Here is a 23,659-nt window from a genome sequence, read left to right on the forward strand (position 1 = left end):
ACCTAATTCCCTATAACCATTGGCTCTGATACCAACTTTTCTGTCACACCCCGACCACGTAAAACAACAAAACGTGGCGGAAACGCCGGGGAGTGTTGTAACAGAATCATTGTTTCACAACCATGGATTAAATAGTTTTGTTTTATTGAATTATTGAATTCAATGTTTTGGTACAATTTAGAATAATACAAATAATTGTTTCTCAGTTTTAAGTCACTAAGGCACGAGTCCATCCTACGTTTAGCATGCATCATCAATCATCACATAGTAGTACCTGAAACATATATGAAAATAGACACGTCAGCATAAAAATGCCTGTGAGTAACATAGGTTTTTGTGTATTAGATTCATGGCTTTAGATAATATGAGAAAAGGTTTTATGTTTTTCAAAATAGCCATGAATCTAATGTAAAAGTTTTGTTTCTGAAAATGTGTCGTTTTGGAAAACGGGTTTATAGTATAGACAAAAATATACTTTGGTTTTGAAAAGTTTGTACAAATAGTATACCATAGTATACTTTAGTTTTGAAATAGTTAAATGGATAGTATATCAAAATATACTTTAGTAATTAAAATAATAGTTTCGGTAGTATATCTCAAGTATACTTTGGTTTAAGAATAAAAGTATTGGTAGTATATCAAATTATACTTTGGTTTGTAAATAGCATATCAACTATGCTTTGGTTAAAAGTAGCATATCAACTATGCTTTAGATAGTATATCAAAATATACTTTGGTAAGCAGTAGCATATCAAACTATGCTTTGGTTTAAAAATAGCATATCAACTATGCTTTGGTTTAAAAATAACAAAGTAGGTGTGTTAAAACATATGTTGGATTTTTGTACATAGTATATCAAAATATACTTTGGTAGATCACATTTGAGAGCACATCAAACTGTACTTTTGTAGTATATCGACATATACAAAGAGAGTGTGATTTGGTATTCAACAAAGCCTTAGTGTATCAAACTACACTTTGGAGACTATAGAAATACCACGAAGGCAATTTCTATTTGGTTTAAATTTGGTTTCTGACATTCCATACAACAGGAATGGGGTGTCTAGTCCTATAGCGCTATATCATACTACCAATCGGCTGGGTGAATGTATAAAAATGGTACAATCCAACAATTTGTTTATTAAGTTTTGGAAAATTAGTGTTTAAACCATAGGTAATTGTTTAATTTGTCAAAAGAATATGTATTAAGCATGTGTAATCATATAGTTTAAAATCAGGAAAATAACAGATAGGCATATATGTTTCACCCCAAAACAATTGAAAACAGTAAAAGAGGGGACTACGTACTCACTTGAGATTGCAAGTATCCTTGATTAAGTGTCCTAACAAAGCTCGGGAAATCAAGGAATCAAGTGGCACCTAGTATGGATCACTATGTTAAACAATCGGATCCTAAGTCGGGAGATAGGATAGAATGAGGTTCTATAAATCAAATGAGTATTTGAACTCATATGGTATGATTTAATAGTCCCAACATTCTGATTGAAAGGCCTACCTAAGTGCTTTTGACCCGTTTCGACCCATTATGGTAACATAAGCCACTATAATGCGTCGTTAGCGTAAAACTAGGTTCGGATGGTTAACTATGTGCTATGTCAAGTCTTACATGCCCAATTATCCCTAAACATGTTACTAATTCAGATTATATGTCAAAAATATGTTCACATAATCAAAATACGGATTTTAGCTTCAAAAGGGCATTTTGGTCATTTCCTATGGGCATACAAGCTAACTAGCATACGACTAACCAATCCTATGTGATCATAAGGTATAACCTCAGTGGTTATTCCCTATACAACTATGATCACTAACTAAGCTTGGTTGGATCCTAAAGATCGACCAAACGGGTCGGGTTCGAAAGGCTAAGCGGTTGTTTAGACCGCTTATCTTACGACCCTAAACAAGCACAAACTAATAGTGTCGAGTTAGACATGTCAAAACATGTCTAACCTACTGATTTGGTATCAAAACAAAGCGTTTTGATACTCTAAAGTAGTTCCGTTGCAAAATGCGTACTAAAACGCATTTTGACCGAAACTTTGACTCGACACTACAACTAGTTAACGTGGTAATCAGCGGTTATAATCACGAAGGATTATAACTATCGTGATTACAATCACGTGTCAAAGTTCAATTGAACCTTGACTTGACCAATTGATGGTCAAAACCGAAAGTCAAACTGTTGGTCAAACTGTTTGACTTTCTGCTTAAACATAAAGAACAAGCATGAAAGAAGACTCACTCAAGTCCTTGCTATCTTTTCTACAAAGAAGACAAGTCCCAAAAAGCTTAGAAGAGAGCTCCAAAGCAGATTAGAGAAGATAAGAGAGGAATGAGCAAGGAATGAAGTGAACTTGATGGCTATTTATAGTTGTAGTGGATTAACAAGATCATTCCACTTGTTTTTCTTAGCCATTAAGCATTAATCCTAGCCTTACATGTGTTACAAGCTGATTAGAAGCCTTGGTGAACACACAAACTTGCCCACCACACAAAGAAATTGCACAAACAGCCCCTGAATTTGCAAACTGTTGCTGAAAATGAACATTCTGTCCAGATGAGGCACTCGCGTAGCGCGACGGCATAGGCCATAGGGCTCGCGCTACGCTAGCATGTATCAGGTTCAGCAAAGTTTTAAAATTGACAGAAATGGTCCCTGCACGTGTTTAAAGCCTTTTTCGATGCGTTTAAACCCCGTTAACCTCATTTCAAGGCTCTAAAATGAAGTTAAAGCATAGGGGACTCAAAACATGTTCAAAAATATCTCGGATGTCGGTTTGTTTGGTCGTACGATCGCGTTGTTCGGTTAATTACGACGGAACTCAAACGGATGCGATAACGAACCAAATTAAGCGACGAATGGAATTTTTGCATGGCGATCACTAAAATAAAAATATTTTAGTGTGTACAAAAATTTTGGATGTCCAGATGTGTCCAGAACGTAAGATATGCGCGAAAATGCAAACTTACGCCGTTTTTGACACTTTTAGTCCCTGAAAGATCACATAAGCATGTTTTCGCACACCGAACCACTCAAAGCTTGTTTCTAAGCTATGATTAGGTTATATATGGTATGTTTAACTTATGATCATGTTCCGGACTATTCGATACCATACGAATCGGTATAGTTTCGCGGTTTGACGCAAATAGTCCCTGCGATCGAATAAACTTGTTTTCGCCATACCAAACCTTCCAAAACTTATTTCTAAGTTATGTAAAGGTCATTTAAGGTATGTTAAGCCTATTCCACTATTCCGGAGTGTTTGTCGCGCTAAACTGATTACGTTTACGCACCAGTGCGCGTATAACTTTCCAGAAAGCGATTTAAAGCTCGGAATTGAACGAGAAATGATATGTGCAAAGAATACACATATTTATACAAATCCCAGGTATGAAACACAATGTTTCATAGGTTTGGCATTTGTTTGGTGTTCGTGGTGACACAGGTGTCACATATTCTTCCTCAAGGTTTCCCTCCTTGAGAGCTTCCTTCTGTGCTGCACGAACGCGTGAGGAAAGGTCGGTTTGAATTATCATTTCCATAGCCCTAACCCTTATGGGCTTGATTCTCTCTTTACGACTTAGGGCATCAGCGACCACATTCGCCTTCCCTGGATGATACTTGATCTCGCAGTCGTAATCGTTCAACAACTCGACCCATCGCCTTTGCCTCATATTCAACTCCTTCTGGTTGAATATATGCTGGAGGCTCTTGTGATCTGTGAAAATCGTACACTTTGTACCGTAAAGGTAGTGTCTCCAGATCTTCAAAGCAAAAACCACTGCGCCTAGCTCCAAATCATGCGTGGTATAGTTCTTTTCGTGCACCTTCAGTTGGCGTGATGCGTAGGCGATAACCTTTTGGCGTTGCATCAACACACAACCCAATCCTTGACGCGATGCGTCACAGTATACCACAAAATCGTCGGTTCCTTCTGGTAGAGCTAAGATTGGCGCGTTACAAAGCTTATCTTTCAGTATCTGAAACGCTTCATCCTGTTTGATTCCCCAATCAAACTTCTTATCCTTTTGCGTGAGGAGTGTCAACGGTTGAGCGATCTTTGAAAAGTTCTCGATGAACCTTCGATAATAGCCAGCCAAACCCAAGAATTGCCGAATCTCAGTTGGCGTCTTTGGCGTTTCCCAATCTTTGATCGCCTCGATCTTGGTTGGATCCACGTGGATTCCATCTCCATTCACCACGTGTCCAAGGAATTGCACTTCCCTTAGCCAAAACTCACACTTAGAGAACTTGGCGTACAGCTGTTCCTTCTTTAGCAACTCTAGAATAGCTCTAAGATGCTGCTCGTGCTCAGCCTTCGTCTTTGAGTAAATCAAGATGTCGTCGATGGATACAATCACGAACTTATCCAGGTATGGCTTACAAACTCGGTTCATCAAGTCCATGAACACAGCAGGTGCGTTTGTCAACCCAAACGGCATAACGAGGAACTCGTAGTGTCCATATCGAGTTCTGAAGGTTGTCTTCGGAATACTCTCTTCCTGTATCCGTAGTTGATGGTATCCAGATCGAAGATCAATCTTTGAATAGAAGCTCGAACCTTGAAGTTGGTCGAATAGGTCGTCGATTCTTGGCAGGGGATACCTATTCTTGATCGTCAGCTTGTTCAACTCTCTGTAGTCAATGCACATACGGAAACTACCGTCCTTCTTTTTCACAAACAAAACTGGAGCTCCCCAAGGCGAGAAGCTTGGTCGGATAAAACCCTTGTCTAACAACTCTTGAAGTTGTGTCGACAGCTCTTGCATCTCAGACGGAGCAAGTCTGTAGGGTGCCTTAGCCACAGGCGCGGCGCCTGGAACTAAGTCGGTGCGAAACTCCACTTGCCTTTGAGGTGGCAAGCCAGGCAAGTCTTCTGGAAAGACTTCTGGGTATTCCCTCACGACAGGGATGTCTTCGATCTTCGGCTCAGCAGCCTTTTTATCCACAATGTGTGCCAGAAAAGCAACACATCCTTTCTGCAAACACTTCCTCGCTTTCAGGCAGCTAATCATCCCTAACGGCGTCTCACGCTTCTCCCCATGAACAACCATGGTCTCACCATCATTGGTCGGGATACGAATAACCTTCTCGTGACAAACTATCTCAGCCTTGTTACTCGATAACCAATCCATCCCTACTACCACGTCGAAGCTTCCCAACTGGACTGGTAGTAGATCGAGAGCAAACTCATGCTCTCCCAGTTCGATTACGCAACCTCGAATCACCTCGTTAGCTTCTACTAACTTTCCATTCGCTAATTCGATCGAGTATGGAATATCTAACTTACTAGCGGCTAAACCAAGCATGTTCCTAAATTCTAGCGATACGAAGCTATAATCGGCACCAGTTTCACACAAGATAGATGCGAAAGTTTTGGTTGTTAAAGAACGTACCAGTAATCATGCCTGGATCCTGGCATGCTTCACAAACTCCGATGCTGGGTGTTCTCTCACGGTCTTGTTTCAACTCCGGGCATTCTCTCTTAAGATGTCCAATGTCCCCACAATGGAAGCATCCTAGCATTCGGCCATTTCCTTTCCTGCTTCCACCTTGAGCGTTGTTACGGTTTTCTCCTTGTTTGGGACTCTTCATCCCACAACCATCCTTGTTGTGCCTTTTCCTCCCGCACATAGGCTTCCGACATCCACATTCATGGTGATACTTGCACCCAGCACGTCTTGCTTTAGTTTCCAAGCAAATCTTATCATTGGCCTGACTGTGGTTAGGGCAATCTTTCTTGAAATGCCCTTTGTCTCCGCAGTCAAAACAACCTCGAATAGATCTTTGTTCATCATTATTTGTTCGGGTATCTTCGGTAAGCTTCCTTTTGTTCTTTCCAGATGACTCTACCTGAGTCTCCCTATCAGGGTTTGCAAGTTTTTCTAGTCTAATGGCTTCCGTAACGAGTGCCAAACCCATCTTGCTTGCAGCAATAGTTGTTGGTGGCGTAGATGCTGCCATTAAGCTCATGACTTCTGGTGCCAGTTCCCAAATGAATTGTCCCAATTTCCTCATTTCTGGTTCCGCTAAGTGGGGAATAACTCGTGCCAAGTCATGAAGTCTTTGCATGTATCCCAACATTTTTGGACCTTCCATTATCAGGCTCTGGAATTCCCCTTCCAACTTCTGGGTTTCCTCTTTGGAGCAATACTTCTCATGCATCATTCCCTTCAGTTCATCCCATGATAATGCATATGCTGCGGTTTCGCCCTTCATTTGAACCTGCAGGTACCACCATAGTCGAGCTCCATCTTGAAACAACCCAGAAACGTATAGGACTTGTTGTTCTGGCGTACAACCACTCATTCGAAAGATGGAATCCATACTTTCAATCCATTTCACAAAAGCTATGGCACCTCCAGTGCCGTCGAACTTCGGAGGCTTGTAGTTGAGGAAGTGCCAGTTAGGACAACCGTTATTTTCCGAGGTACCTCCGTTGCGCTCGGAGTGATGGGCCTCGTATTGTGCGATGACTGCAGCAATGATTTCCTGAAGTTCCGCCTCGTTGGTGGGTATGCGCATTTCGCGTCTTGGTGGCATCTTCTAAAAGATGTTTCACATAGGTTAGGTCGTAGCAGGTAAAATGTACGTATGTATTCAATAATATCCGCACATAACATCTCATGCTATCAATAAATCAGCCACATAACATCTCATGTCATAGAACATAAACCATAGATCAAACATCACAAGTGATGAGAATACTACGATTGCATTACCACAAATCGAGACCACAATGTAAAGCTTATATGTACATAACTGTATCATACAACAATAATGACTTAGTAGGGGACGACCCTAGGCAAGTCGTGCGATTTCTGGACATGTTAAGGAATCTCGGGTCTCTCCATTTTCAAATTCCAGAACTCCACCTTAAGCTTCTGAATTCCAGTCCTAGAACAACATTTCTTCTAAATCATTTCCTTGAGCTCGTCCCAGCTCAGTGCATAAGTAGCATCCGTGCTAAGGGCCTGAACATGATGGTCCCACCATGAGAGTGTGCCGTCTAGTAATGACCTTGAGGTAAAGGTATCACTCCATTTGGGGCGAACAGTTTGTCTTTCTTAGAATGGAGTCAATCTTTTCGGGCCAACGAACAAATGCAATGGCGCTTTCTGTTTCGTCGAAGTTCAAAGGCTTGCAGTTTAGGAACTGCTTATAGGTGCGGTCAGCTAGGGATTATTTCCAATAGTGCCATTGCCGTGCTAAAAGCGGAGAGCTTCATGTCGTGCAATTGCCTGTGAGTTGCGTTTTTGCAGCTCGGCTCCTATCCTTGGTAACATACTGGTGTTTGTGTCACGCCTGGGTGGCATTCTCTTCTGCCGGAATGGCATGAAGTGGGTTAGACAACTTTCCAATTGTCTATGAGATACATAGCACCGTAAGCCATCATGTACTCACCCAATTTTACACATAAATATACTCAATGTATGGGTGGGGAAAATAAATTTTCTGAGCCCTCACATAGGCTTGCCAATTTGGCTTGTTGTTTGAAATAGAATGAACTCGAGGCTTCATCGCCTTGGTCATTTATGTTTGAGTTATTTCCTGCTACATTGGTTTTCATTAGCTTGACCCGCAGAGTCCACCAGGATTTCTGTGCACTACAAGTCGTTATTACGTGGGCCCCCGTAATAATAAATTGTCTTGCACAGTTACCCCAGGTTTTCTCTCGTCCAAGCAGATGATCAATCAAGGAGCAACAGCAGGTGCATCGGCATGAACAGGGTCATGCTCCAATGCGGTGTTAGGAGCACGCCTGGCTCAGGGGCCACGGCTGGCTCCGGATTAACAAACTCCATCTCAAAATTAGCTGGATCAACCATCATGGAGGGTTACAGGATCCTCCAAGGGCTGGTTTAAGTGTATGAACTTAAGGTCAGGGCCTGGATCAAAACCAGATGGAAGAACAGGATTACCCTCAATACTGTGATCAAACTCAAAGCTATGTGCGGGAAACGGCGCAGCTGATGATGTCGTATCAGGGTCGGCGTCGTGTGAATGGTGCTGCACTCCCTGTATGCGAAAATGCGGATGTCAGGAACTCAAATGAGTCTGGGACAGGGTAATGGGCATAAGTTTCCCCTGCAGGAGCGTCCGCAAGCAGTAGGTTAATTCAAGCAGCAATAGGGCCTCGCCCTCAAATGGGTCCTTTTTCTAGTAGATCGTTATCGTCGTCAGAGGCCACGTCAGGGGGGCATATCAACAATAGGATAAGCGGCAAGGGGTACAGGAACAGGGATCACCACGAGTGGCAAATTCCCAACAAGATGGCCATCAGTAGGCTCTGCTACGACATCAGGCAGCGCAAAAGGGGCTGAAAGTTGTCATCGTCTATGCCGGTAGTATCGGAAATGTACACCTCGTGCTCCGCTGCAACTATGTCGTCTGATACTATGGCCATGGGATTCGTAGTGTCCATCCTTCTAACATGACGTTTGTAACACAAACACATATACGTATAATAATCAATCATATATTCATGTAAACATGTAAGTCAACAATAAACAATCAAATAATTCTCCTAGTCCCACTAGCCTCCCAGTCTCCTAGACTGACATTCCTAGTCCCACTAGCCAAATTCCTCCCAGTCTCTAAGACTGCTCTATCATCCACCTCGACCTCTTAGATCGAGCCTCGGCCTCCAAGACCGAGCCTCAGCCTCCAAGACTGAGCCCAAAAACAACAAACATCTACCTCGATCTCTAAGATCGAGCCTCGACCTCCAAGACCGAGCCTCAGCCTCCAAGACTGAGCCTAAAAACAACAAACATCTACCTCGATCTCTAAGATCGAGCCTCGGCCTCCAAGACCGAGCCTCAGCCTCCAAGACTGAGCCTAACATAAATAACATCTACCTCGATCTCTAAGATCGAGCCTCGGCCTCCAAGACCGAGCCTCAGTCTTCAGGACTGAGCCTAATAATGAATAAATGAAATGTGCTCAACATTTGTTTGTAAAAACGTTTTGGATCTGGACTTAAGTGGTATGCAGAAAATGTTTTCGTGAGAGCCCTAGTGATCATAGTCTAGACTCGAGAAGGAATCCTAGTTCGCTATGATCAGAGCTCTGATACCAAGCTGTCACACCCTGGCTTTGCGGAAGCGTGGTTAATTTGGTGTGACTTCTTAATACCATAGCTTAATCATAACAAGCTATATGAATTAAAAATATGCAAGATCATCCATTAAAAATAAAATAGTAAAACATTGTCTTAACGGGTTGTCACCCAACAACCATAACTTGTCTAAACATTACAAATGCAAACTTAACATAAACATGATTCAAGGACTGTGACTTGTCCAGGAAAGAGTCACAAGCCTCGAACCCTGGATGACCTCGGGCCTAATGCAGCGGGAAAAACAAGCCATACCGCGCCAGATCGTTAATTTCCTGAAATACATGTAAGTTGAAAAATCAACAATAATGTTGAGCGAGTTCATGCGAAAGTGAGTAAACAAACCTTTATCTTTATCAAAAACCTGGTATGTAGCAAATAAGGAAAAAGAGATCACCAATGGTTTGCAAGGCCATTGATATGTGTGAAGTGCAAGTAGGGATGACTCAAACCTAGCGGATTTATGCGTCGGGCACTAAGTCACCCCGAGGTCCGTTATGCTGGACCTGGGGCTGGGCTCGCTACACCCAGATAGATCTACCGCTCCTGTCCCTCGGTCCTACTACGAGGATTAATGGCCTCAAGTTGTGCCTACCCACTCACATGATCTAAGTAGTAAACCTCCTTACGCTAACCATACCATGTATAAACATATTCATAATCATTGTAACATGTATTTCACCCCCGCAGTTTAGAAAACTGAAAACAGTTAAGAGAAAAAGGGGGACATGAACTCACAGTGAGTGCGTCACAATACCAAGTAATCCAAATATCCAACTGCTGCGCAACGACCTACATGTGCTAATTCTATTAGACGGATGGCCGTGCCTTAGCTTTATAGTTTAATTTTTTTTTTCGGGAAACGGTTAGACAACCGTTCCGTGTATATACTTGGTAGTAAATCTCCTTCCCAAGGATGGGGGAATTAATACATGCGTGTTTATAATATTAAGTCTCACTTAATATATTTTATTTCTCATTCCAAAATATAATTATTTTTCTCAAAAATAATATATTTTCTTTTTACATAATACTTTCCAAAATAATACGTTGACAACATATGCGTTTATGAATATTTCCATATAAAGCGTAAGTTAAGTTTTGGCGATTAAGTGGTAATAGTAATTACCATTGTAACTTATATGTTTGTCGTATAAGCGTTTGTATTATTTTGGGTTCGACAAAGTTAGTAAATATTATTTTTACTCTAAAAATAATATTTATACATTTTCACAAAATAATCATAAACAGTGTTGTGAAAAATATATTTATCGAATAAATATTTATCACGTTTAGTTTTTGTGAAAACCCCACCTCCGAATATTTGTAAATAAAGTCATGGCGAAATATATTTGATAATATGTCAAAAGTAGTCTAACACTTGTAAATAATTCTAAGTGTTAGATTTTAGAAAATTTCGCCAGAGTTTCCCCTGTAACTGGAGGTGGCCACGCTTTTAAGCGTATCATTTTCTTTTACAAAATCATTTCAACACTTCTTTTAAATCAACCAATCAATTTCCAACACATTACACAAGTTTCAACACTTCAAACTTGTAGACTAGTATGTAAAATCGCATTATTACATGAACTTGTAATTTTTCCGAAAGTCGTAATGTAGATCACCTTATATTTAGTGGATCTATGTATAAAATAATTTAGTCTTGTAAAAACCCCGTTTTTGGAACAAATCATCCTTTACAACTTCCCGACAACTTTTATAAAAATTGTTATTTTGTCGGATCTTTTGTTTCACAAGTGTTTATACACTTGTAGTTTATAAAAATCATCTTTGTTAGCATGTTATCCAACTTATATAAAACATGATTTTCTCAACACTTGGTTCTACGAATGTACCACTTGTACATACGTAGATCGGCTCGTTTAAAATACTATTTTTCATGTCAAAACACTTTTACACAAGTTCATGTTTCCCGTGTGGTGGAGTTTCACCTTTTAACCCTTGTACCGCTAGAAACAAGCTTATGTTAAGATACATGATCTTAACAAAGTCGGGTTAAACGATGATAAGAGCCACCACATCGTAGATCGGGCCTCAATAATCAACATATTCGAATACTACGACTTTTACACGCGTTATATGCTTTTAACCAACAATATTCGAGTTTTAGTAGACTTTTTAGATTCAAAAGATGGGTTACCGACTTTTAACCGTTAAAAATCCTTTTAACCACTTTAGATACGATCAAGAACAAGTTTTAAATGTTATACCTCTAGCTCGGGGCTAGGGAAGATCTTTGGCGAAAATGGCGTGGATAAAAGCAAATGAACGAGGTCCTTCAACTTCCGTTTGCTTCAAAGCTCCTAATGCGTGATCCCCGACACTTGTGTGAGCTTGGAATGGCAAGACAAGAACTCAAAAATGATGGATGGATTGTGGGTGCTCTCGGCCGAGAAGAGAGGGAGCAAGAGAGAGAGTAAAGTGTTGGTGAAAATGGATGGGTTAACTCTTGTGCTTAGGGTTGGTTTTATAGACAAAGATTGTGCCATCGTCCAACGGTTTTTCAAGCTCTCTAGATATCCACGAAATCTAATAAATTAATCAAAAAGTGTACTCTTTGGTTCCCTCTTGTTGGCCGAAACCCTTGTATCCCTACACACACTATGGGTGTAGTAAAATATTTCTGGCTCATTCAGGCCTTTAGAGGCAGTGTTTGCCTGATGCTGGCTATATCAGCATGTTCACTAGGTTATCCGTTCAAATGCTACTGTGCTTCTGTGCATCATGTTTGTCACTAGAGTTCAGTAAGTAAATAATGTAGTGACGGAAAAATCAAAGTATGATGCAGATATGTACAAGTATCAACAATCAAGTAGCAGTTTATCAGAAATCTCAGTTAAGCACAGTAATTAGGCAACAATTAATAGTTAATTAAGTCATACGGATACCTGGTTTAGTGAGGGTTGTCACATCCTATTTGCTGGGTAAATTTGGCTGTTTTCTCGGTCATTTGACCGTTGCTGAGGTAAAGAGACATTCTAGAAGAAAATGAAAGATATAGGAAGAAACAAATGAAATGTTATCGGATAAACAAAACTGAAAGGCAATGCATACGAATTGCGATCATTTGTTTGTTACCTAAGGCAAACAAATGAGACAGTGACAAATCAAAGCAAGCGGGTCATAATAATGTATTGCTAAAGACATGCTCGCCTATAAGTGAACACTCACCCCAAGAGTTCCCAGGTAAGAGTGACTGGTCCGATACTACGGATTTGTACGAACAGTCTAGCCTTAGACAGAAAACTCAGAGTACAGGCATTCACTCTTCCAGTTTGCACGTGTTCACATCATTTAGACCCAAAATTTGACGGGATTTTGAAAACTCGAAAGGCACTAAGCCAAATATGAGTCAAACTAGAAAGGTTCAAAACCTTATAACAAAGGGTTCAAAACCTAGTAATCAATCGTCCTAGAACAGATGATTAGTTTTCAAGGCAGATCAAAATTTATGTTCTTATTGTGGTTGTCACTTAAGGATAAGTGACGGTATTGTTTTTATGACTAAACGCAAGTAAACTCGCGTTAGGGTCCTAGGAAGGTTATAGACTAGGTCAAAATATTACTAATAACCTAATTCCCTATAACCATGAGCTCCGATACCAACTTTTCTGTCACACCCCGACCACGTAAAACAACAAAACGTGGCGGAATCGTCGGGGAGTGTTGTAACAGAATCATTGTTTCATAACACATGGGAAAATTGAAATGCTGTTTTATTGATTTAAGAGTTACAATATCTTAACGAACAAAGAAGTAATACAAAATTTAACTAGTCTTGCATCTTTTAATGTCACTAAGGCCTCGTCCAATCCTATGTGAGCATGCGTCAAAATTATCATCAAATATAGTACCTGAAACACATGTGAAAATACATCAGCATAAAAATGCCGGCGAGTACATAGGTTTTATTTATTTAGGATTCATGACTTATAAGTTTAGAAAAAGTTGTTTAACAAAAGTCAGTCATGATCCTTGTAAAATGTTTTGTTTTATAAATCATTTGAAAAGCGATGATAGATATGTATATTTAAAAGAATAATGTAAAGTTAAATGAATAACCCAGTAAAATGAATTTGTGTAAATCAAACTGTTTTGTAAAACAATGTCTTGTGAAAAATATGTTATTTGTATAAAATGTATAAGTCCAAATTGAATGATTTAAATAACGCTACGACATGTAATATAATACAAGCACTTATATATAGGAAGTATCAGCGGCGTATCCACCATGCTTGTATCACATTACACACGTCTCGTTACTCAAATCACTTACCCAAACAAACCACCAATGTAAATTGCCCATGTCTAAACCATTTGTCAAATGTCATAGTAAAAACCATGTCAAAAATGTCTATGTCAAATGTTATCATGAAATGTGTAAACAAGAAGTCATGTATGGCAAGTGAAAAATGTATCAACTAAACCATAGGTGAAAAATGCACAAAACAAAGTATTGAAGTAAAACTCAGTTTAAATCAATGTTATGTTTTGTGGATGTGCATGCTATACTGATATAAACACTTATGCGGTATGTTAAACGCAATACATTCAAGCCTTGAGACAGCAGGATAACCTTAGAGTAAAGGTTATCAAAGTGAAAATGTTCACGGATTCAGTCATTCCTTACACCCAAACAAACCTAGGATGTCAGGAACGGGATTTGTCAAGTCCTATGGTACCATTACTTACTACCGAGCGGCGTAGCTAATGTTAATGAATGTAGTAAAAGAACCGTTTAAACAAACCAAATGTTTTACCGAATGTAAGCATGTGATGTGATGTGAATGTACTAAGTATGGACTAAATGAACATACATAGCATGAAAAAGGTAAATGTAAATCAAATGTACTAAGTATGCTAAGTAAACATACAAAGTAGAAAAGTCATGTAAATCAATGTGCTAGCATGCTCAGTAAACATACATAGCAGAAAAAGTAGTGAAAACAATGTGCTAGCATGTTAAGCAAACATACATAGCAAAAGAAATGTGATGTAAAACAATGTGCTAGCATGTTAAGTAAACATACATAGCAAAACATAATGAAATTGTGTACTAATAGTGTACTAATGAAAATAGCAAGTATATGATATGAAAACATGAAAAGCATGAAAGTAACAAGTAGGCACATGTATTTCACCCCAAAATGTTTGGAAAACAGTAAAAGAGGGGACTATGTACTCACTTGAGGGTGCTTAGAAGTCTTGAACAACAACCAAGCAAAGCTAGAGGGATCACGGAATCAAACGGCACCCTATATAGATAACTACATAAATAACCGGACCTAAATCGGGGGATTAGATAGTATGAGGTTTCGTAAACCAAATGAGTATTGGAACTCGTATGATATGGTTAATCAAAGCCCACATACTAGAATGAAACCTAACCTAAGTGCTTACGACCCATTACGACCCGTTTAGGTAGCTTATGCTACTTTAACGCGTCGTTCGCGTAAAACGCGTTCAGACCGCTTAACTAGTCCTATGACAAGTAAAATATGCCTTAACATGTCTAATATAGTTACCTAATTAGTTTAGATGTCAAAATTTAGGTTACATATGCTTTAAATAAATTTTGGTGCAAAAAGGGCATTTTGGTAATTTACTTAAGGCATAAGAACTACTTATCATACAACTACTTAAACGACGTGACCATAAGGTATAACCTCGGAAGGTTATTCCCTATACAACTATGGTCACCTAAAGTGTTTGGTCGGATCCTAATGATCGACCAGATGGGTCGGGTTCGAAAGAATAAGCGATTGATTAGATCGCTTACCTTTACGACCCTAAACAGGCACAAATCTAAAAGCGACGAGCTAAACATGCTAGAACATGTTTAGTAAAGTTAGAAAACAGGTTTGGTATCAAAACAAACGGTTTTGATACCCTAGAGTAGTTTGGTTACAAAATACGCAAGAAAACGCATTTTGGCCGAAACTACGACTCGTCACTGAGCCTAGATAACGTGGTAATCAGTAGGTGTAGTCACTAGGGACTATAACCATCGTGATTACGCTCACGTTATGAAGTTCAAACGAACTTCGCGTTGACCAAAAACTGGTCAAAGCAGAAAGTCAAACGCAGTTTGACTTTAACGCTAAAACGAACGAAAAACGCGAAAAAATACTTACAGAAGGTCCCCGCAAGATTGAATTCCAAGTATTTCTCAGGTATGAAGTGATAACCACTCCAACTTAGAGAAAATCTCAGAATTCAAGTGAGTTGGGGGTGAGAAGGGTGGGGGTATTTATAGGAAATCCACAACCGTTAGGATCGTTCCTCGAAAATCGAGCTTGAATCTCAACCTTACACTTGGGCCCAAGGTATTAGAATACAATGGGAACATGAAAACCATCAAATGGTATTGAAAACAAGGGATTAAAACCATCAAAACAGCTGGAACAGGCCAGATTCAATGTTTCTGAAATTCTGCTGATCTGGGGACTGCTTACGGACCGTAAGCACATGTCCATACGGTCCGTAAGGGACCTGCAGACCAGCAACTTTCAAAAATGACAATTTAGCCCCTGAACTTGCAAAACTTGCATTTTGGCTCATTTTTGACACGTTTAAGCCCCGTTAACCCCATTTCAAAGCTCTAAAATGAAGTTAAAGTATAGGGAACTTGAAACATGCTCAAAAATACGTCGGATGTCGGTTCGTTTGGTCGTACGGTTGCGTTGTTCAGTTAATTACGACGGAAGTCGTAACGGACGCAAAAACGATCCAAATTGCGCAACGAATGGATTTTTGACAAGCCAATCACTAAAACATAATATTTTAATGATTACATAAATTTTTGGATGTCCGGATGTATTCAGAACGTAAGATATGCGCGAAAATGCAAACTTATGCACTTTTTGACGCTTTTAGTCCCTGAATGACCCAAAAGTTTATTTTAGCACACCGAACCCCTCAAAGCCTATTTCTAAGCTATGTAAAGGATATTTAGGGTGTGTTTAACTTATGGGCATGTTTCGGAATGTTCGTTACAGTTCAAATCGGCATACTTTCGTAGTTTGTCAATTTTAGTCCCTGTAAGCGAATTAACTTGATTTCGGCATACCAAACCTTCCAAAACTTATTTCTAAGTTATGTAAAGGTTATTTAAGGTATGTTAAGCCTATTTCACTATTCCGGAGTGTTTGTTGCATTAAACTGGTTATATTTACGCATCAGTGTGCTTATAACCCTCCAGAAAGCGATCTAAAGCCCGAAATCGAACAAGAGTTGATATGTGCAAATAATACACATGATTATACAAATCCCAAGTATGAAATACAATATTTCATTGGTTTGGTATTTGTTTGATGGTTGAAGTGACACAGGTTCACACTTGGGAGTTTTGAAACGTTTAGAAAAGTACGAAATTTTGAAGAACGATAGGATAGGAATTTGTTTGACTAAAATGGGTTGAGGCGTTTAAGCATAGGTAAAACGGGTATGCGTGCGCATAGGCAAAGGAGTTTAAATAAGTTTGAATGTGAACGGGGTTCATATGAAAGAAAGGATAATGGAGAATAATAGGAGTATGGGGTGAACAATTGACACTAAATGAATGCAAGTATATGAATGATATAAGTATTAGATAGACGAAAGTAGCGTGTTAAAGATGAAGTCTCGGCATGGATAATCGGATATGATGCGTTTGTGAGTTGTTTAAAGCTTGTATTAGGTCCAAAAGGTCTGTAAAACACTGAATTTCTCATGGCACGTTTTACGAAAGTTTGGTAACATGGTGAAAACACTTATATATAGGAAGTACCAGCGGCGTATCCACCATGTTTTGACCATGTTACGTCCGTTTCGTCTTCGGTGTCATGTTACGTTCCGTGTATTACCATACGCAGTAGCACACTCTATGGTTCTCATACGCCTATCACTATAATCCCATGTGCACCCGTGATTATTTTGATCGTCGCATGATCCACATAGCTTGTACTAGTTGTGTATGAATCGGGGTATACATAAAAAAAATTTAGAATGTGTACGTACAAGAATGTAGTATATAAGCAAGTCCATGTTTAAGTATGTGTGGGACCCACGCAAGCGAATCCCTCGGGTTGCGCTCGCGTATAGGTACGAATGTATGAATCATGAGTAAGGATGAAAGTATGAGCATAAGTTTAAGTATGAATACGCATGTATGTATGAGCATAAGTTTAAGTATGAATACGCATGTATGTATGAGCATAAACATAAAACGTGTAAGTAGTATGTGTACAAGTAGAAGCGTAAAACGTATAAGTAGTATGCGTATAAGTACAAGCATAAGACGTATGAACATAGGTGTAGGTATGAAAAATAAATATTGCGTAAATAGTGTTTGTTGGGACACCACGGATCTAAGTGTATAAAACATTCAAAAGGTCGAGTATGTAAATACGAATGATATAAATGATGTTATCGCGAGGTATCGACCAAAATGTGTACGATGATATGCATGTATAGTTGTTTAAATGAAACATTGAGTTTATTGAATCAAAATTAGGTTGACCTTGGTTGAAAGGGTAGAATATAGTTGTGTATGTAAGAGGATATAAAGTACTAATTGGTTAAGCATAATGTATTTTTGTAATGATTGAAATGCTACTTTTGTTAAAAAAAAAAATTTCATGTAAGTCAAAGATTGTCGGTTCCCATGAAGACTTCTTGCCCGCGTGTTTTGTAAATTGGTGTAGGAAAAAGGTTTTCGTTAAAAAGTAAGTTCGTTTCATCAAATAAGAAATTATGAATTTAGGAGATCCTTGTGAAAACTAGGATCTTTAGAAGGGAAATTTAGCAAAAGGACTTAGAAATAAAAATAAAATAACAATTGATTTGTTGGTGTTGGAAAGGGTATTTGGTAAAACAATCATATAACTTCTATAAGATCTTATAAGTATTCGGGAAAGGTTGGTTGGATTTTGATTAAAAGTAGAAGGTGGGCGTGTTTTAGTGATTAAGTCGAATATGAAGTTCATGGGCAAGAGTTTCATTGAACCGATTAAATTGATAGGTAGCATTTCGTAAGGTTTTGAAGTTCGAGCAATAAAACGTTTTAAGACATGATTATGAATTTCGCGTATATGAGTTGAGTGAAAATAGATTGTAGAATAAAAAGTATGTTTGATAAAACAATGTATTTCGAAATCTGTATGAGTGGGTATTTTTAAATAACATTAAACAATTTGGGTATAAAGTATGATCGAGTTTGCATAATAAGATGTTTCGAAAGAGAAGTTTTGGTAACGGTCACCTAAGTTAGGGAATCACCCCTAACTCGTTGGTGAGGTCGTTTTAAGGAAAAGGGAGTGGAGCTAATCGTCAAGGTAAGGAAGTCACTCCCATCTCGATGATATTTCTCCACTTGTCGTTACAAGGAAAACGAATTTAAATTATATGAAATCATGCATATGTATAAATGTATGGAAAAGGTTCAATATGTTGTGTGTGTGAAAAGAGAAATCGAAAGTAAACTCGAGTTTGAAAGATTGCATCGTATAAATAAATAATAGAAACACATGTTTGACCAAAGTTTGGAGTGTTCCAAACGGAACTTTGACTAACCAAAGTGGTCGAAAAGTCTTTTGAATTTGAGGAGCATGCTTTGGCCTAATAGGTAAAATACTCTCGCCGACAAGTCGGTTAACGGTATTTACCCTTTCGGTTACTACATGTCCCAAATCAATCGAAATTTCGAGACTTGGCGGGATTTATGAAAAAATCAAGGAGTGGAACTAGTCGCCAAGGTGCGGGTTTCACCCCTAACTTGACAGTTTCGTATCCTAAGTGTGGTTGGTACTCGTCGGGTCAAAATTTAATTTCAACACTTTGACGAGGGTCCACTAGAACTAGGTCCGAGTTTACATGAACCACATAATCCGACTTTTGTTGATTAAAATAGTCTGAGTTTTTGTATATGTGATAAAGTGTAGGTCCGAGTTTTATGAGATGTTATGATCCGAATTATGTAAGTGTTATGTTGTTCGAATTTTGACAAGGGAATCCTTGTCCAAACTTTTAATGTGGGATAGCTTATGTCCGAATTTTTATACAAACAACAAAGGTCCGAATTTTTATATAAACAAGGGGTCCGAGTTTTAGGGGGGGCATGATGTCTGAATTTTTAAGTGATAATGCTTGTCCGAACTATATGTATTTGAATGGTCCGAAGTTATTACACATGAGTGGGGTCCAACTTTTGTAGTTGGACACAAGGTCCGACCTTTAAACCCTAAACATGGTCCGAGTTTCTGTCTTGTTAACTTAGTCTGACATTTTGAATGAAACAAGGGGGTCCGACTTTGTGGGAAGCACAACATGGTCCGACTTTTAGCTAGGGATGTTTGCCTTGTCCAAGTTTTAATGTATGCACTCATGATCCGAATTTTAGAAATGTTACATGCTCTGAGTTCTGTAAATGTTTGAAAAGACTGAGTTTATATTGATGCCAAGTTCAGAACCCTGTGTGAGGAACAACATGCTACTGTATGCTACTGTATGTGATTATGTGATACTGTATGTCACTGCATGTTATAGTATGTATATGCATTCTACGCCATGCTGATCTGTTTGGACATTAAGGAATTGAAAACCCTAATTGAACATAGATACTTACATCGAGTTTATGTGCAATGTACCCTAGGTCGTGTGTAACGGGCCTAATCATTTATTTACACTAGAAGCACTAGCAAACCGAGCAAACCAAGGTGAGTTCACACTCTTACCAAGGCATGGGATTCCCAGGGTTTGGGAATGGGATTGAAGGAATGAGATCGAATAGATTTGTACTTACACTGTTACTAGACTATCTACCATCGTCCTCGGTTGTGCAGGACACATACGTAAAACCTACGTACACTTGTACTCATCACTATCCTCAGGTTGCGAAGGACACTCACGTAAAACCTACGTGAACTTATACTCACTACTGCCTCAGTTGTGTCAGGCACTTACGTAAAACCAACGTAAACCCCCGTGTACCCCTGTCCTCGGCTTGTGAAGGACACTTACGTAAATCCTACGTAAACCTTGTACGTACTACTGTTCTCAGGTTAAGAAGAACACTCATGGTTACAAATAGTCTAGTGTATATACAACTATGGGAAACCTCCACCAGTAGAACATACCATAGGCCCAGTAGAGCCATCCGTTACGAAGGGAACTTACTGTTACAAACTTACTTACTGTGAACTCCCTCAACTAGTTGTTGATCCTCTGTTACATGCCTTGCAGGTCGTTAGGTACATGGAGCTCGCACGGGGAGGCACGGTCGTTGTGGAACAAGGATCGTGAATACTTGGATTGAACATTATGACATTTTATACATTACTCATGATTGGGCTTTTATTCATACGCTTCCGCTAAACATTTGTTATTACGTTTTGAACACCTTTCATATGGATTTGGTTTGATTAATTTACATTTACTTTCACCATATACATTGTTCTATATGATTGGTGGCTTGATCCTGGTCAGTCACGCTCCCAAGCGGTGATACTCCGCAGGTGGATTTTGGGGGTGTGACACAAACTTCTTAATAAGACTAGGCTTCTCACACCAAACGCCATCAATGGACAACCCAAAAATCCCATTATTGGCCTTCCTTCTATTTACCAGAGAGTGGAAATATTTAGAATTCTCATCCCCATCCCTTAACCATCTATCCCTCGATCGCTGCTTCATATCTTTAGACAAATTAATTTCAAATTCCTCAATCATATTCTTGGCTTCTGACATGGCCCAAACCTCCTCTTCCTCCAAATCCCTCTCCTCCATAATGAGTTCAAGATCATAAAGGTCGGATTTAGCCATAGAAATATCTCCCTCTTCTTTTTCCTTCATTTCATCCCTCCAAAGTTTGATCATGTTCCTAACAAACCGAAGCTTATTGCATAACACTATATCTGGAGGCCCGCTTCCGCAAAAGTCATTAGCCGCACTACAAACCACCTCCTCAAAACCATCCCGTCCAAGCCACGAATTAAAGACACGAAAGGGTTTCGGCCCAAAATTAGAGTCTTTAGTAGATAACAAAAGCGGGTAGTGGTCCGAGAAAAGGTTAGGCAACGCACGAAGACATGCAGTAGGCCATTTACTAAAAAAAAATCGGCGCTCACCAAAAACCTATCAATCTTACTCATTTTCTTCCCACAATCCACCCATCTCGTAAACTGCCTGTCAAACATCTTATACTCCAAAAGACCCGTGTTGAAAATAAAAGAGTTAAAGTTGCTAGCACACCGAGGCTTAAACATCGTATTTTTCCGTTCCTCGGGGTACCTAACCGCATTGAAATCCCCGGCCAACAAAAAGAGACCCGAAAGCCCATCAACCACCCCTTCCAAAAGATCCCAAAGGCCTTTTTTGGCCGAAATACCTTGCGGAGCATAAACATTAAAGATGCTCAGCCAAGACCCACAACCATTTAGAACCCCCTTAATCAACAAAAAGTTCTTATCTTTAACAACATCATCTGCCATAAAAATCGACGGATCCCACACACATATCAGGCCCCCTGACTGACCCGAGGCACCCACAAATTCCGAGCTAAAACCCTTATCCCCCCAAATTTTAGCTAAAAGCGAGTCCTCCACCATCGCTAATTTAGACTCTTGAATGGCCAAAAAATTGACACTATATTTTGATTTTAAAGACCTCACCCATCTAGCTTTATGATCCCCCCCCCATACCTCTCACATTCAAAGATAAAAAATTCATGGGATAACACCATTAATACCTTCACCTGCAATAGACTCCTCCACCAGGTTTTCCTTGTACCGAAGATCCACTCCAAGTTGAGCCCCCAGATTAATAGTCGCAGCCACTTCATCGACCAAATTGAAACCTCTTACCACCTCCTCATTTCGAGTGACGTCGACAGGAACCGAAGCCGCACGGTTTAGATCCAAAGAACCACTTTTTTCTCCTGAGACAGAAGCCCCAACAGTAGCGCTCTTCGCCTCCGACATGACCTGGAAGGGGTAAGGACCGTTACTTGATAATTCATCCATCCTAAAAAGGCTATCCTTCTCCACTTAAGTCTTCTTCCTTTTTCTGGGCCTAACTAGGCCAGATGAGCCCAATGGAGACGTAAAAAGGCTGCCCCTCCTATTCTTTGAAACTTTAGGCCCACTTGCTTTTTTCCTTTTAATGTTACTGTTTGCCCCGCCGCCAAAGCTATTAAAAAAAAGTACACCCAACCTCCCCATCATTAGGACCCACATTGGAATTGGCATCATTCTCCAACTTCCCAGACAAGGACTTTAATGAATTTTCTCCAACCACCTTGGAACCCGAACCGGCAAGCAACTCATCATCCACCGATTCATCTCCCCCACCTTCCTTGTACCTCTCCGGTTCCTTCCTGACCTCTGATGACGACTCTGATTCCGGTTGGCTCTCCGATGCCGGTGGACTCAGGCAATCCGGGACCCACTCATTTTCTTCCTCTGAAACCCATAATCTGAACCATCTATCCCTCCATTTTAGTCTCACAAACTCCTTAATCCTAGCCTCGTAACCAGCTAGAACCCCCATACACTTCACAGTAAGATCCTTATCTCCCCCGATATCTTTAGGGACGAACACCGGTTTGCCAAACATATTCCTGACCAGCCTGAGAATCTCCGAATTGAAAAGATGTAGCGGAAGACCCTGAATATGCAGCCAAGCGATCCTTTCAACCGCTAGAACCTGACCATCCCACAAATCTAATTTTGAAAACCACGGTCCCCATAACCCTTTGTTGTTTAAGAAAGCTTCAGCTTCTTCCATGCAATCAAAAGAAACGAGAATAGACAACCCCCCAAGTACTGGATTTTGACATACTTCACCTTACCGATTCTGAGAAGACGATCGAAGAAAATGAGCGTGTCCAAATCCACAGTCCTTCCAACCACTGCCTTCCGACGTAAGTCCGCAAAAGCATTAACTTCATTCGTTACCTCCAGTACCTTCTCCTGATGACTACTTCCGGTCGATCTTTCCGGCCCCGACGATCCCATCCCAGCCGCCACAGGGTTAACCACATCCCTGTAAGACCTCACATCTCTTTGAGCAGGGAACTTCATGTATTCCTGGGGTCTCGAGCCTCCTAAATCTTCGCGTTCATTCTTTACCTCCTGCACGTGTTCAAGACCATTGTTCTCCACCGGGAACCGAGCCACATTCACCTTCAACTTGAATCCCCCCATGTTAACCCTGTTAATGCTCTTCTCCAGCTCCTTCCAGTTCTTAATAGCCTTAAAAGAAACAAACCCAAAACGGTTCCCGAGCTTATCTCTCTTCTTGGCCACGAAGCTCTTTATAACCTCCCCATACTTCTGCATGAAACAGGTCACTTCCCATGGGGTACACCCCTCCGGTAAATTCGAAACCAAAAATTTTGTCACCTTGAACGCAGGACCCTCCATAACTACTAACAGCGGCGAATGGAACCGGGAAAAACTGATTAGAGAGGGAAGTTAAATCAAAAACCACTGCCGACAGGCTGGTTCAACACAAACTTC

At 40.0% G+C, this 23,659-nt stretch overlaps 1 protein-coding gene across 1 annotated transcript in view; it reads right to left on the reverse strand.

The window, feature by feature from the left end:
• Positions 1–21,748, reverse strand: part of LOC110931403 — an 87,387-nt gene extending 65,639 nt beyond the window's left edge. Inside the window, exons 1-2 of the mRNA XM_035988060.1 lie at positions 21,289–21,748; positions 20,683–21,169 (exon numbers count right to left, since the gene is read on the reverse strand). Coding sequence (XP_035843953.1) covers positions 20,683–21,169; positions 21,289–21,748 — 947 coding nt within the window. The remainder of the gene's footprint in view (positions 1–20,682; positions 21,170–21,288) is intronic.
• Positions 21,749–23,659: the final 1,911 nt, after the last annotated feature.

Source organism: Helianthus annuus, chromosome 3 (assembly GCF_002127325.2).
Source record: "Helianthus annuus cultivar XRQ/B chromosome 3, HanXRQr2.0-SUNRISE, whole genome shotgun sequence".
Taxonomy (NCBI): Eukaryota; Viridiplantae; Streptophyta; class Magnoliopsida; order Asterales; family Asteraceae; genus Helianthus; species Helianthus annuus.